Raw genomic sequence first — 15,710 nt, 5'->3', positions numbered from 1 at the left:
GTCCTGGAATTCATGTGGTTGCCACTTGACACTACCTACCCAAACAACAGTACAGACCAAGCTCACCCCCTAATGGCATTGGCACTACCCGATGGCAGTGACCTCCCCAGCAGGACAACGCACCATGCCACATCGCAGAAAGTGGTCAGGAATGGCCCCAGGAACATGACAAAGAGCTAAAGGCGTCAACCTGGCCTCCAAAATCACCAGATCCCAATCAGATTGAGCATCTGTGGGATCTGTTGCTACAGCAATCCACAGAACTCAAAGGATCCGCCGCCAACGCCCTGGTGATAACTAACACACTAACACATGTGGAGAACATTTGACTTGCATTATGGCTTGGTATTTTAGTCAGTTAATGAATTTTATTAATCTGCTTTGTCTGCCTTACAGACGCAGTTTACATGTTTTCATAATGGCTCATTTATAAAATCTGAGTTCTACTGAGTGAAATACTGCATAGATTTAAGCCTGCTGAAATCCTTTTCTAGCAGTCTGGACATGTTGATGTTTCCAGCTCCTTGCCAAGACCAAGCTGGGTGGTGTGGGGGTTGTTCAGCATCACTAATATCAGTAATAAAAAGTAGTAAATAAAAAACAGGAACATGAGTGGAAACCTCTTCGTCATTGTAGGGAGACGATGGAAACTATACCACTGGTAGAGTTTCTGGGTGCATGTTCAACACTGTTATTAAAGCCACGAATGTAGCTTAGTCCAGTTGTTAGCAACATTACAGACACGGACAGCACAATGGGTAACAGAGCTTTGCAGGGACATTTTAGAACATGGTAATTTAACATTAGTCAAATATCTGTAAAAAACAAAACAAAACAAACAAAGCAGTATTTGCTAAATTAATGGCAATTTACTTTACCAGCCATTGGCAGTGAGCTACCTAGAAAAGCCACTGGGACTAACCATAGACAATCAATGCGCCTAACTACCTAAGGGGATGATCACACAGAAATGAGACGCTAGGGACGCGGACGCTTCAAAGATGCTTGAAACGCTGGAAGCGCTTATTCAATGCGCGCTAGCTACTGGCGTCTGACGCTCAAAAAGTTGAAAATATTTTAACTTTTCAGCGTCTACGTGCGTCTAAAAATGCATGTCTAAAAAGAAGCGTCTACAAAAACACACGTCTAAAAAGATGCCAGAAAAACCCCCGTCTAAAAAGACGCTTGAATGCCGGTCAGACGCGCTGTTTCATAGGAAAACAATGGTTTTACTGGCGTCGCGTTTTTAGCGTTTCATCTCGGTGTGATCGCTCCCTTACTGCTACTTCCCCAATCTCACCGTAAGCTGCAACCATAATCATTTACATTTATACAGTGGCACCCTCAGGAATAAAGTGGATGCAGTCTGTAGTCACACCCTACACCCTAGCTCAACTGACAGTTTTCCATTAAAAGTGCTGAAAGGGATTTGCTTTTAAATTTGCCTGCCAAAAAAGTACAAAAAAATTCTACATTTTCCAAGCAATTAATTGAATTTTTGGCTGTAACATTGCAACAGAGAAACTAAAAGCATTCTAAATTGTATATTTCAAAGAGTTACTTTCATTACAACGGAGCATTCTAGCCATTATTCGGCTCATTCACATTTCCTGTTCCTAGCACGTCTGAGTAAATGAATTGCTATGTGCTACTACTATTTTTAGTTTCTCATGTTGCACTGTGTGTTGATCAATATTCTCTTCAAAAGCACAAGAGAAAACTGGCAAGCCAATTTATCGCTTCGAAGCAGCTTGTTCCAAAAGCGTTGCCCAGCAACAGACATCACAGACATCCTTTGAGAGAGGGAAAAATAAATAAATCTCTTGCCACTGGCATACTGTATATGCATGGTTTTGTTGAGGGTGCTTTGTCACCATTTTGATGCACTGTGGGAGTGTGTGCTTCCACTGGGTGCTATGGTGCTGCGACAGCAGGCGTGGGGTGACACTGGCACATACAGGACCGTGGGTACAGATTAGGATGAGAGAAAGGAAGAAAAGAGCAGCAGTGGTGGGAGACAGGAAAAAAGGACACAGGAATGGAATACAGAAGAAGAGGAAGAAAGTGAAAGGGAAAAAAAAGAGTGCTGCGTGCTAGTACCTGAACTGAAAGGTTTGTCATAGTTGCTCATCTGGTTGAAGTATTGAGCATCAACAAAAACATAAGAAAAACGGGTTATTGAGAAGGAAGTTATTTAAGATTGCCCTTCATTCGGCATTTTACATTGTGAGTCAGCAGGCTGGGGTGGGCACTTAAAACTCCCTCACCATCAATCTGTACACACCTTGAAGCTAACAGTCATGTCCACTTAATTTATTTACAATAATGAAGCATAAGTGTGATAGTTAATTATGCAATAATGCTTCTAATAAAATCTTGATTGACCAAAACTGAACGAATATGGATGGAAATGAAGGATAAAACGACATGAATTGAGCAGAATGAGGAAAAAAAGTTTGTGCATCACCTGTGGCTGCGGTACACATTGAGCAGAATGATGACAAAGCCCAGGCAGTAACAGGCCAGATAAGGGCTACCAAAGAGCTTGGAGAGTGACCGCGTACGGTGCTCCCATCTCGCCACCTGACAAATGACAGAGAGACAGAAAGCAGAGGTTGTGAGATGATGGTGTTAAAAATCACATCAAGTAGTTATCAAAATTGCGGGGGGTTATGCTCCTTAATATGTTGAATGGAAAAGCTGGGAAAGCGGTGACAAACTAAAAACAAACTGCATCAACAGAAAGTATATGTCAGTATATGGATAGATTGAAAACACTGCTACGTAGCTTGCAACCTAAAATTAGCTGTCTTTGTGGCAAAGTTTGTCATGTTACATCAGAGCCCCTTTTTGGCCACTTAGGGGCAGAGTCCTGCATGGGTCTGATTTCAAAACCCACTCCCAAGTCAGAACCATAACATGCAATACTGCACCTGCCCCACATATGACCAAGTCATTTCGCAACCTGATCTGACCCGCTGACACAAGATCCACGGACCGACTGACAACTGCAAATCCTATGACAACCATGGACTGCTCAAAGATTTTGGTTAGGCAGCACATGTAGCATAGAGCTGGGCAATATATTAATGTCCATCCATTTTCTTCCGCTTATCAAGGGCCGGCTGGCGGGGGCAGCAGGCCAAGCAAAGTACCCCAGGTGTCCCTCTCCCTAGCAAGTTCCCAAGCCAGATGTGATATGTCATCCCTCCAGCGTGTTCTGGGTCTGCCTCCAACAAGTGGGACATGCCTGAAACACCTCCAGCGGGATGTGCCCAGGAGGCATCCTGATCACATGCCCGAACCACCTTAATTGACCCCTTTCGGTGTGAAGGAGCAGCGGCTCTACTCCGAGCTCCTTACCCTATCTCAAAGGCTGCTATCTATAGGCAGCCATTCCTAACTGACACAAACAGGACAAAAGACATCACTGTGGTAACTGGTAACTTTATATAGCTGCAGATATGGAGAGAAAAATGTAATGTCAATGCTTTACGAAAATGCTTGATGTATTCCAGCTTCATCACAATATTCCTTCAAGAGCCCATTTCAGCCAATCCATAATTCCTGCTTTGTAGCAAAAACACAAAGGCCCAAAATGTGATGTGTTATTCATTAAATAAAAAGGACATTTTTTAACTGTTTCTTTGTGTTTGTTTATAACTACAGTACTACATTTTATATTTAATAAGGAGCTGTTTTTGTTTTATACTGTATGCTGCTATACAGTAGGGCTGCCAAAATTAGTCGACTAATCGATGACTAATCGACTATTAAAATAATCGGTGACTATTTTAGTAGTCGACTAATCGGTTTGAGTCATTTTTCATAGAAAAGTAATATAAAAGTACCCCAAAATACTCTTACTGCAGCTTTTTACGTTCAGATATTGGCAGCTTTACACACTCTCCCGTGACGGTGAACTAAAACCCTTTGACGTGAGTATGAAACAAGACAACAAGATTAGATGACGTAATTTTGGGGTTTGGGCGAGACAGACCAACATTTTTCAAAATTTTAACACATTTTTCGATAAAATGATTAGTTGACTAATCGAAGAAATAATCGACAGATTAGTCGACAATGAAAATAATCATTAGTGGCAGCCCTAATATACAGACACCCTAGACGATGGATCACAGGTATAGCTCCATCATTGTTGAAGGTCAAAAAACATCACACTTTGTATTGTTAGTTTTTATTAATTAAGCATTCTAAAAATCTAGGAATTTTCTCATTTTTGTGCTGTTTCGAAAACTTGACACCACTGTGTCGTATCAAACCAAACAGTTACAGTCTTTCTATTTACACACCCAACAAATACTGAGCAGCATAAGCATTTATTTGGAGTTGTTTTTCTGTTAAATTGATGAATGTAAGTCTAATAATCACCCTTCTTTTTGCTCTGTTTTGGTCTCCAACAAACCCTGAGGGAAACACCTGGCTCTTTAGCTGCTGAATGCTCCACTGTGTTCACCAGCTAGCTGCTGAAAACAGCTGCCTGCTGCTACTGGGAGCAATACTGACGAGAGCGGTGAGACTCAACCAAAATACTAACATTTAGCTGACAGATGCTAAAAAAGCTACGGAGAACAGGTTTGGGTTTTTACTATGAATGACTCCTTTCACATACACAAAGTCATTGTTATCCATTGTTAATATTTTTTTTTAATTATAGCAGTTTTTAAGTCACTTTGTTGACATTATTTGTTAATGCCCCTACTCTTTCTGATTGAAAACTTGAAAAGGCTATGTACATTGAGTTTCTTACTGCCTACGTTACTGCTTACTTTCACTTCCTCCAAAAGCTGGTTGTTTGGATGCTTTGACTAAAAGTGCTCTACCTATTAACTGAAAACTTTGGCCACAAGAGGGTTGTTGATTCCTCAAATGTTTCAAATATTTTTCTCACAGTGGCAGAGGAATTAGTGATTCTGGCATTCTTCTCTGTTTCTTTCCTATTTGAAAATGTCAGAAACAATTCATCCCAACAACCGTGAAATCTCAACAGTAATGGCTTGAAAGCTTTCTGTCTTTCTTCCTTTTACTGAAGCTGAAATCACCTCAGAAAAATTAGTGTTTAATGTAGTGGTTGGTGTATTGACATCTGTATCCCTTTAAGCATCGCTCTACCATCAGTGTTAGCTTTAATTAGAAACAGAGAGAGTAAAATAAGGACAAAGAAACAGAATGAGATGCTTCCCAGCTCAAATATTTACAATTAAGAATCTATTCAGAAGCTCAGGCTGACTGAGAGCCTCTTCTAGTACATGCAAATACTGACTGGGTGATGAGGTCATTGAGTGAATGACTGACTGATGGGGCTGACTAACGCTGTGTTCAGACAGCAATCATGTCTGAAAGTTAAGTGTTTTTTCTGTGCTTGGCAGGGCATGAATCCTTAAAAATTACTGAATAACTGAAAAAAAAACAACACTTAATCAAAAACACACACTCCATACAAACGTACTTTTAATCATGACAGGGTATATGAACATAACAGGGGCCTTCTCTGAGAGTTCTTGGTTGAAAAGCATCTGCGTAATTTTTAGTCTGCTGATCTTTATCATGTTTATTCTGAGTACATTTCTTGATGGATTTGTCCCTTTTGAGACTTCATGAGACGTGTTTCCTTTGTTTGCTTTTCAAATCTTATCTTTAAGTGCTCTATCATGATTTACAAGTGATTGGATTTGTGTGTGTACTGTGTATTTGAACAACGCAATCACTTAGGGTCGACACTAGAAGTTGTTAGAAATCGCCTCCTTCATTCTGTGTTAAATTATTTTCTCCTGCCATTTATACTCATAATTGTATTAAAGTGTATGTGCTCAAAGGTTATACAAAATAACAGAATATTTTCATCATGTACCTAAACTAATCAAATCATAAACTATGACTGGTATTTGAACCCCACATCCAATAAAAAGTCTAATGTCTAAAAGATTCTAAATAAAAGCTGAGTGGCTGGGTGTGAATGAACGGTGTAAACAGATTTTAACAGTAGGAAAAATACAAGTGAGAACTGCGCTGGGCCATATTACTCATTTCAACAGTTGGCTGTAATGGTTGGAGGCTAAGATCAAATAAAATAGTTTTTATGTGTCTATGAAAAAAAATAAAATAAAATAAAAAATATGTACACCTTGTTAGTACCAGGTTGGACCCCTTTTGCCTTCAGAATTGCCTTAATTCTTGGTCGCATAGATGCAACAAGGTGCTGGAAACATTCCTCAGAGATTTTGGTCCACATTGACATGATAGCATCACGCAGTTGCTTCAGATTTTTTGGCGACACATCCATGATGTGAATCTCCCGTTCCACTACATCCCAAAGGCGCTCTATTGGATTGAGATCTGGTGACTGTGGAGGCCACTGGAGTACAGTGAACTCATTGTCATATTCAAGAAACCAGTTTGAGATGATTAGAGCTTTGTGACATGGTGCGTTATCCTGCTGGAAGTAGCCATCAGAAGATGGGTACACTGTGGTCATAAAGGGATGGACATGGTCAGCAACAATACTCAGGTAGGCGTTGGTGTTTAAACCATGTTCAGTTGGTACTAAGGGGCCCAAAGTATGCCAAGAAAATATCCCCCACACCATTACACCACCAGCAGCAGCCTGAACCGTTGATACAAGGCAGGATGGATCCATGCTTTCATTTTGTTTACTCCAAATTCTGACCCTACCATCTGAATGTCACAGCAGAAATCAAGACTCATCAGACCAGGTAACGATTGTCCAATCTTCAGTTGTCCAATTTTGGTGAGCCTGTGTGAATTGTAGCCTGTTTCCTGGTCTTAGCCGACAGGAGTGGCACCTGGTGTGGTCTTCTGCTGCTGTAGCCCATCTGCTTCAAGGTTTGACGTGTTGTCTGTTCAGAGATGGTCTTCTGCAGACCTTGGTTGTAACAAGTGTTTTTTTGAGTTACTGTTGCCTTTCTATCATCTTGAACCAGTCTGGCCATTCTCCTCTGACATTAACAAGGCATTTTCGCCCAGAGAACTCACTGGATATTTTCTCTTTTTCAGACCATCCTCTGTAAACCCTAGAGATGGTTGTGCATGAAAATCACAGTAGATCAGCAGTTTCTGAAATACTCAGGCCAGCCTGTCTGGCACCAACAACCATGCCACATCCAAAGCCACTTAAATCCCCTTTCTTCCCCATTCTGATGCTCAGTTTGAACTTCAGCAGGTCGTCTTGACCATGCCTACATGCCTAAATGCTTTGAGTTGCTGCCACATGATTGACTGATTAGCCATTTGATTTAATGAGCAGTTGAACAGGTGTACCTAATAAAGTGGTGTATGTTTGTAATTGTAATTGTCTTCGGCACTCGGCCTGCAGTCTCGTGCCTATGAATCACAGCCGTGACGATATACAGTACAACATCACTCCCTCTCGTGAGATATTGCTTAAATATATGTATATATATATATATATGTATATATATATATACATATATATACATATATATATATATGTATATAGGAGAAAAGCCGTAGCTTGAGCAGGAAATCTGTGCGAGCAACATGGTATCTGAGTGCGAGCACACTCTGTGCGAGCAACATGGTATCTGAGTGCGAGCACACAGTTTGAGCAGAAACAGAGTAGATCTAAGGCAAGCAGAGGCTATTTGAGTGCGAGGGCAGGGTTTTTGAACATGAAATCAATAAAAAATGCTCTCAAACTGATAGACCACTCTCTTGAATAAAGATAGGGATAAAGCTCCATATTATCCTGCCCTCCATTGCACATATGGTCGAAAATGTTGCAAAATTATCAGTGACGATCCTTGCTAAATGTTATACTTTGGCAAAATGAGAAAACTGCGCATCAGGGAAAAACAAAAAACAAGACTGCAAACAAGAAGCTGCTCGCATCTGCTTACTTAGAGGGAATTATCTACTCATATTATTATTATATGTATACATCCCTGAGACAGCTGGTACATAAGCGCTAACCAGGCAGCTCAATTATCTTGCTGAAGCTCCTAATTGATGTTCGATTACAGCTTTCAGCAACTGTACAGCAAAAGATCCTAAGTAGTCACAGTTGACCACTGTTGACCTCACTATTAAAGGAACTACTCAACTCCTATTGGTTATGCAACATTAAAAGCATTTTATCTGTCTGTCCATGGCAAATCCATCTGCTTGTGGTATTACTGTGTGAAAGAGTTGTTGATAAACTGACAAACTCCAAATTACTGTGGGCTGAGGAAGTGCGTAGATGGACTGTAAAACACAGCAACAAAAAAGACACAAATGTTACCATGGCAACACCCTTTCTGTGTCCAAGAGAGAAGAGGCAGAAAAAGGAATATGAATAAAGGTGAAAGGAAACAAACTGTATATGGTGAGAAAAGAAGTGTTGGTGTTTAAAAGGAGGGCTTTAGTGACTGCACAGATACACCTACTCAAATGGCATTCTCACCGGTTCTTGAGCTCTATGGGAAAAGGCTGAGCATGAACAGTCTTTTTCAAGATATGTTTATTGCTGTGTTTGACTATCAGTCACTAAGCAGCCTGCAGCAATACGAGGCTAAGCTCCATGCTCAAGTGAAATCAAAGGTAGTTGATGAGCCTTTTCTTTTTACTTTAATGAAGAGATAAGTACTTAGCCTTTGTTTCTTTAGAGAACCAGACCAAAGAACTGCATCTTCAGTGTGATTTTCCATGTTCCTCTGCCCCCAGCTGTATTTTCATTGCTGCCAGCAGCCTCTTCCTTAATGTCTCTCTCATCCCTATTTTCTCTCTGTATCCATGCCAAGAGAAGAAAAGTGTTGTGTAATTAAAGCCCAACAATTTAAGCACTTCTCTGACTCACTTTAAGGTTAGGTTTAAATACTAATTACATTATAGTCTGCTCTTTCGCAAACAGAAAGCCAGGGAGAGACAGACAGCTAACAGTAACAATGGAGGGAAAATAGCATGGAATTAGCCTTGCAGGTAGTTTGTGAATGTGACAAGATGATGTAATGCTTTTTAATGTGGTATCATTTTAAACCTGAGACATGATATAACAGCACATATATGCGTCACCATCCTCTCTTCTTTATTCACAGAGCATGGTGGCACTAAAGTTGGGCCAATTTCCAGTTTTGCCATACTGGTCCAATGTTTGAGTTTAAGGTCCCGTTTATACGGCAACGATTTCAACCGAAAATGGTAAACTTTAGTCGCGTTTTGGACGAATGTTTACACGACTGCGTCATTTTGGGTGCCTGAAAACGCAACGCTTTGAAAATGGGTTCGAGAGTGCAATTTTTTGGAAAGGGCACCGTCTCCGTTGTCATGTAAACTTGCAATATGCTCTGAAAATGGAGACTTTTCGCATGTGCGCATTACGCTTCCAGTCACTAGGCATGTGCAAGAAAGGCAACCATCACAACAACAATGGCGGACTCCCGAGCTTTGTTTGTGCTGCTCGCACTTTTGAATTTATCAACGCTTCTCCAGCAAAGTGTAGATTTACTGTAGCAACTCCACCTCGTCATCCCTCAAGACAAATGTTCGTGCGGTTACCATATGTTTGTTTATACATCATCGCTCTGTCGAAGGAAGTGCATGTGAGCAGGCACGTGTTGTTTCATTACAAAGTCATTACAAAGAACTTCTTTCAAAACGAAAATGAGAAACTATTCCATTTTCAGCAGATTGTTTTCGTGTAAACACGGCCTAAACTGATTTGATTTTATGCAAACCAATTAAACTGGCATTTGTCTTCATGACACATTCTGGCAAAATAAAAAGTAGCAAACATCAGCAACCAACTTGTACTGCATTTGTAATAATTCTAATGAAAATGTGATAAACATAATATTATGTTTGTATACACACAAACTAACGGAGCCACTAGTGTCTGACGGGCCACAAGCTGAGCACGGCAACATTAAAGCCTAGTCCACACGAGCACGGGTATTTTTAAAACCGAACTCTTTTGGCCTCCAGTTTTTAAAAAATCTGCGTCCATACGAGCGGTGTAATAAAAATACCTCCATCCACATGACACCGCAAAGTCCACTATCAAGCAATGTAATACCAATGCCAAAGCAGTAGGTGGCAATATAACTCCTAACTGTAAGTAGCCAATCAGAAGGCAGTAAAACGTCATTACTGGAAAAAACAACAAGCGTACTATTATGCAGCAGGAGCAGTCTCCGTAATAGCACACTCGTGCCCCTCTGTTGCTGGATGTGGTTGAGTAGCGTTAGTTGTATGATACAGCCACAAAGTGCTGATATGCTGCTAAATAGCAGCAGCATTTTGTTTAGGTCCATCCTTAAATCGTCTCTCGCACACACTGGATCGGGTAATAACACAGCTGTTTTCTGTTTACGTCGCACACTGTGATGTCATACAATGGAGACAAGACAAAATAACTGCAGTTATCCTGTCCACACATGACTGCTGACACCGGACTTTTCCAAAAAGTTCACCCTGGACTCCGGTTACAAATAACTCCGGTTACAGGGGCCCAAAACTGCGGATACGTGTGGATGAAAGGCCAAACCGTGAGCAAAGAGTCACGGTTTTATAAATACCCGTGTTGGTGTGGACAGCCCCTAACACTGCAACAGATCAAATTTCAGTAGAGGTGGGAGCAAGTGGCGCACGTTGTGTTTGTTTACAAGAAAGCTCCTGTGTTTTTTGGGGTGACGAGAGGAGGCATGGCAGGGTTATTCTCAAAGAAAACTAAAACTGCACCAATATGGCAACATTTTAGATTTGAAACCAATGAAAGAGGTGCCTTAACTGGCCACTACAAATACCTAAATAAAGTGGCAGCTAGCTGGACAACAACCTTCTTGCTGCTGGCTATATTGTATGTCATTTCCAGTAAATATAACATAAAAAGTTTAAAAAGCGCAAACACTCACTCATCTTATTAAGTGTTTTCCTCTGCAGTCTGATCTCGAGAGCACAGCTGGTAGGTATGTGTTTTACATGATTTAATAGAACTGCGAGAGATAACTGCCACAGTGAGTCCCCATTATGCAATGCAACATGACAGTCAGATGCTGTTGGGACCTGGTGTCATTTTGTTCCACTTGGGCTGGCCAGTCCGACTCTTAATATCAAACTGGTTTGAAAATGTGGCTCAGGTGTTTTTTGAGGGCGACACTGATTTAATATCAGAACAGCTGATGTTTTCAAGATTTTTACACTGCGTAGGTTTGTTCTTTTTACTACTTTAGCTTTTGTGTAAGTTCACTCTTAGTTGTTCTGTCATATTTAAAAAGTTGAAATATGTATTATTAGGGATGCACTGATCTGATATCTGGATTGAATATTGGCCCCGATATCATCAAAATAGATGGATCGGGTATTGGAAAATGCAACCTATACCTGAGGCGATCCTTTCCATTTAAATCTATTCCGACGTGAGCATCTATGTTATCTATTTTTTTATTTCGAGCTTCAGTGGAAGACAAGTAATACAAGAATTTAGTAGTGTCAAAAAGAAGACGAGGAACATCATGTAACCATTCAAGTACCCTCAAGAAAACTGCTGCTTAGGCTCCAACTGAGGATGAACGACTGCATCAAAGTAAAATAAAGGGTTAGAAAGAGTTACAGTATGTGCTCATAGAGGAGTGGAAGAGAAAATTGCTTATAAAACGTATCAGAGATATAGTGTGAGCGATGACAAAGACACTTTCTTTAGTATCCAACAAAGAGGTGGCTCAGGTGTGGGCCTATGTGAGCGAGTATTGTGTAATCACACATTATTTGTTTCCTCCACAAGCTCCATGTAAACAGCATGAAGTAAGCCTTAATGAGGATAACTGGGGGTCTGAAATTACAGCAAAACCAACCAATCAAAAATACAATAAACTGATGGTTTTGCAAGAAAAGAGGGCAATCAAAAAGTGATTGTGATGCATTCACTGCCTGGGTTAGGAGCAGAGGCAGGCTCATTAGGTTTTCTCACTTTGTGCAAATGTGGCAGGCAAGTTTCTTTTTTTGTTTTTGGGTTTGCTATTCAGAAATTTTATCTGCCACTTTTAAAATCAAAGCACTAAATCAAGGAATAACACTTAGACCATTTAGACATAATTTAATATAAAGATTAAGAATGATATTCAGTGTTCAATACAGCATACATAGCCGATACAGCTCATCTTTTTATTGACAATTATTGGTTACAATTCAATTTTTTCTCTGCCTGTCAAAGTGATGGATGGCCTGATGGCTTTAAACGCCACTGCCAACAATTTTCCTGCATTTGTCAATGGCAGGTGCTAATTTCATACCCTGAGAAGAGGAGAAGAAAATGCGAAGGTGGCATACAAACGCACAGGCAAACACATATGGCGTATGTATACAGGCAAACTTCACAAATATGGGAACATTTGATTTATTCTGTACATGCAGCTGTGCCTGACTAAAGTAGGCTGTTCTGTAATTAACTTTTTTTTTTTAACACTGCACAGGCTGCTTTAAACTCAAAAAAACATTTAAGTTTACATTTAAGAACCACATGGTTAATTTAAAACCCAAGAACACATCTTATTACCATGTGGGAAACATGACAAGCACCCTCCGCCATCCACATTAGCAGGCCATTTATGCCAGTACGCTCTAGTCTTAAGCAGCGCTGGGACTGCAGGCTCCCAACAATCATCCAACATGATGAACCCTGGGTGAGTGGGTACACTAAAAATACTCAGGTGTTCTGCAGACAGACTACTGATGCTGTTATCTAATCATCAATCAAGGCATGGGAATAACAGAAGGCTGGGATGAGGAGAGTACAAGGAGTGGCGCCAGCTTGGCAGAACTAGCAGCTCTCCAAGACAAATTCAATCAAGGCTTAGATAACAGGCTCCTCCTGTGTCCCTATCAGCCCACTTAAATCTGAGATGCAGGCACTTGAGTGAGCTTGAACGCACCACATCAGGAATACATCTGAGTAGGGATGTCCCGATCCGAATATCAGCCGCCAATATTAGCAAAAAACGTGCATCGGCTTCGGATCGGACTGCATAGAAAAAATGCCGATTCAAGAACTCCAGTTTTTCATGGACTCCGATACAGGTTTTCCGGTCAGCCCAGCGCTCCGCGATTCAAGCAGTCCATTCCAGTGATCCGCTCCAGCACTTACTATCAATCCACCAGGCCAGCATGCAAACACACAGGAAACAGCAGCAGCAGGCTGGCACTTACACTACAAAAATAACTAAGAAGGAAAGGCTGCATTGTTTGTTAAATGTCAACAATGTCTGGTGGTGTTAATCTATTTTTTATTTATTAGGGGGCCAAAGCACAAGTGTGTGGAGTCTTGCTGCTATTTTAATTTCAATGTTAGACATTTTAAAGATTTCTTGTGTTGATTTATTTTCTATTTATTAAGGGGCCAAAGTAGCCAAAGCAAACCAGCTATATTTTTTATTTAATGTTAATGTTCAAGTTTAAAGTTTGTTTATTTAACCCTGTTAACAATAAACAGGCCAGTTTCTCATACCAACTGTTGTGGATCATTCTAACTAACCCGATTAAGTAGTTGTTCTTGTTAGAGTAATATTGCTTGACCAAACCTTTTCTAACATGACTGACAACAAAATAAGTGAATATGTATAATACGTGCTTGGATTGGATCGGAATCGGCCAAAACTCAAGGCTGTAATATCGGTATCGGATCGGAAGTGAAAAAGCTGGATCGGGACATCCCTACATCTGAGGGATTGAGGCTTCTGACATTTGATGTTCCCTAATGGAGGGACATCCAGGCAGAAAAAACAGGAAAAAAAAAGCTAGAAGCACCCTAATCCTCACCCTATCACACCATTATCCACATGCCAAGAATACACTCAGAAGACAAGAGTGCCATGTACAACTTACGTAATACGACATGTGGAAATGGTACTTTGGAGTACCTTGTGTTAAGTAATTTCAGTCTCTCCAGTGTATCATCAGTATGGACTGGAATTCTATCAGCCTCATTGACAGCTGGTGGTTGATCCATCGCATCAATGTACAGCTGTGCTTAATGGAGGACAACCTGCACCCAGGCACAAATGCAGATCCACGCACAGCCAAGCCAATTAATGCGAGAATGTGTGCTGTCCTGGAGCACCGAAAAGAAACAGAACAGGAACATAGACAGATCACATGAACATCAGCGACACCCTGATTACGTCTTCTTCAATTCAGAAAACACTGATTGAATATTGAAATATGTGGACGTTTATGGACATTTTGTCAACTGCGGTACAGCAGATACTGGGAGCAGATGCGCTCTCAGTGAAACAACTAAATTTAGATAAACGTGAATAAAATCAGTAGACGGGACACTTTGATTTTGGCTGTGCTGGCAGTGTGGCTCTAGGGAGGACAATGTTGTCTAAAGATGGGACAAAATGGCAGCTCCCCAAAAGTGAAGCCAAAACATCTGGATCACCTCCTGGGGACATCAGATACATTTTTTTCAAAAATGGTTTTGGTCATTTGAGGCAGTTCTTATCACAATGATGTATCTTCAAGTGTTTGTTTTTCTGATAAATTTGGTTGACTCTGGCTCTAGATGACATCACCAGCGCAAGATGGCAGCAGTCGTATCCAGGATGTTTTGGCTTCACTGTTGTATAGTAGGAGAAGGTGGAGACACATTGTCCATCTTCATATGCAGTCACTGATGCAGACTGAAACTCAACAAATATTAGATGGATTACCATGAGATTTTGTGCAGAAATTCCTGCTCGCCAGAGGATAAACCCATGGACTGTAGTGGGGGCGGCAGTAGCTCAGTCCATAGGGACTTGGGTTGGGAACCGGAAGGTCGCCTGTTCAAGTCCCCGTCCGGACCAAAAATATGGAGCGTGGACTGGTAGCTGGAGAGGTGCCAGTTCACCTCCTGGGCACTGCCGAGGTGCCCCTGAGCAAGGCACCGAACCCCCCCCAACCGCTCAGAGCACCTGTCACTCTGACATCTCTCCACTTAGTGCATGTATAGGTCCAGTTTGTGCATGTGTGTGTTCGGACCTGTGTGTAATTGACAAACAGAGTGAAAAATTGAATTTCCCCTCGGGGATTAATAAAGTATATAAAAAAAAATTAAAAAAAATTCCCCTGAGTTGATGGTCTTCTGGCTTTTCCTCTTGCACTGCTAGAAAATCAATTTTTCCCCATGCGGTTACATTTTTTTGTCAAATGTCTTGACAACTTTTCAATGCCATAAAATTTCAGACATTTATGTTCCCCTCAGGATGAATTGTAATAACTTTGGTGATTCCCTGACTTTTCCATTAGAATTTTGTTTTGGTTTACAACCAAGTATCTGCAAAACTAATGACATTCCCTTTAACTTCAAACGTTATGTTTGGTGCTAATTAGCAAATACTAGCATGGTAACACTATAGAGACCATGGTAAACTTTATACCCGGTGAACATCAGCAGTCATTGTGAGCATGTTAGCGTGCTGATGTTGGCATTTAGCTCAAATCACCACTGTGCCTAACTACAGGTTTAGAGAGCTGCTCACACTACACTGTTGGTAGAGCAACAGCGTGACCAGCTAAATTGACCTATGGCTAAGTCCCGCCCTCAAACGCAATGAGCCAATCACAGTGCGTATAGCCATTCCCATACACTCGGACATTCTCTGCCTGGACGTTCATTGAAATGCATTACAGAAAGTCAGTTTTGTTCGGTTTTATGAGCTTTTTCAGAGATTTGAAGTTTAAAAACGGTCAAACGG

At 40.9% G+C, this 15,710-nt stretch overlaps 1 protein-coding gene across 1 annotated transcript in view; it reads right to left on the bottom strand.

Moving 5' to 3' along the window:
* The window catches only part of pemt (phosphatidylethanolamine N-methyltransferase), a 91,053-nt gene that overhangs the window by 43,794 nt on the left and 31,549 nt on the right, over positions 1-15,710 (bottom strand). The window contains exon 3 of the mRNA XM_050059578.1: positions 2,468-2,583. Coding sequence (XP_049915535.1) covers positions 2,468-2,583 — 116 coding nt within the window. The remainder of the gene's footprint in view (positions 1-2,467; positions 2,584-15,710) is intronic.

Source organism: Epinephelus moara, chromosome 13, assembly GCF_006386435.1.
Source record: "Epinephelus moara isolate mb chromosome 13, YSFRI_EMoa_1.0, whole genome shotgun sequence".
Taxonomy (NCBI): Eukaryota; Metazoa; Chordata; class Actinopteri; order Perciformes; family Serranidae; genus Epinephelus; species Epinephelus moara.
Note: the sequence above shows the minus strand (reverse complement) of the source record. Positions and strands in the feature narration are given on the sequence as shown.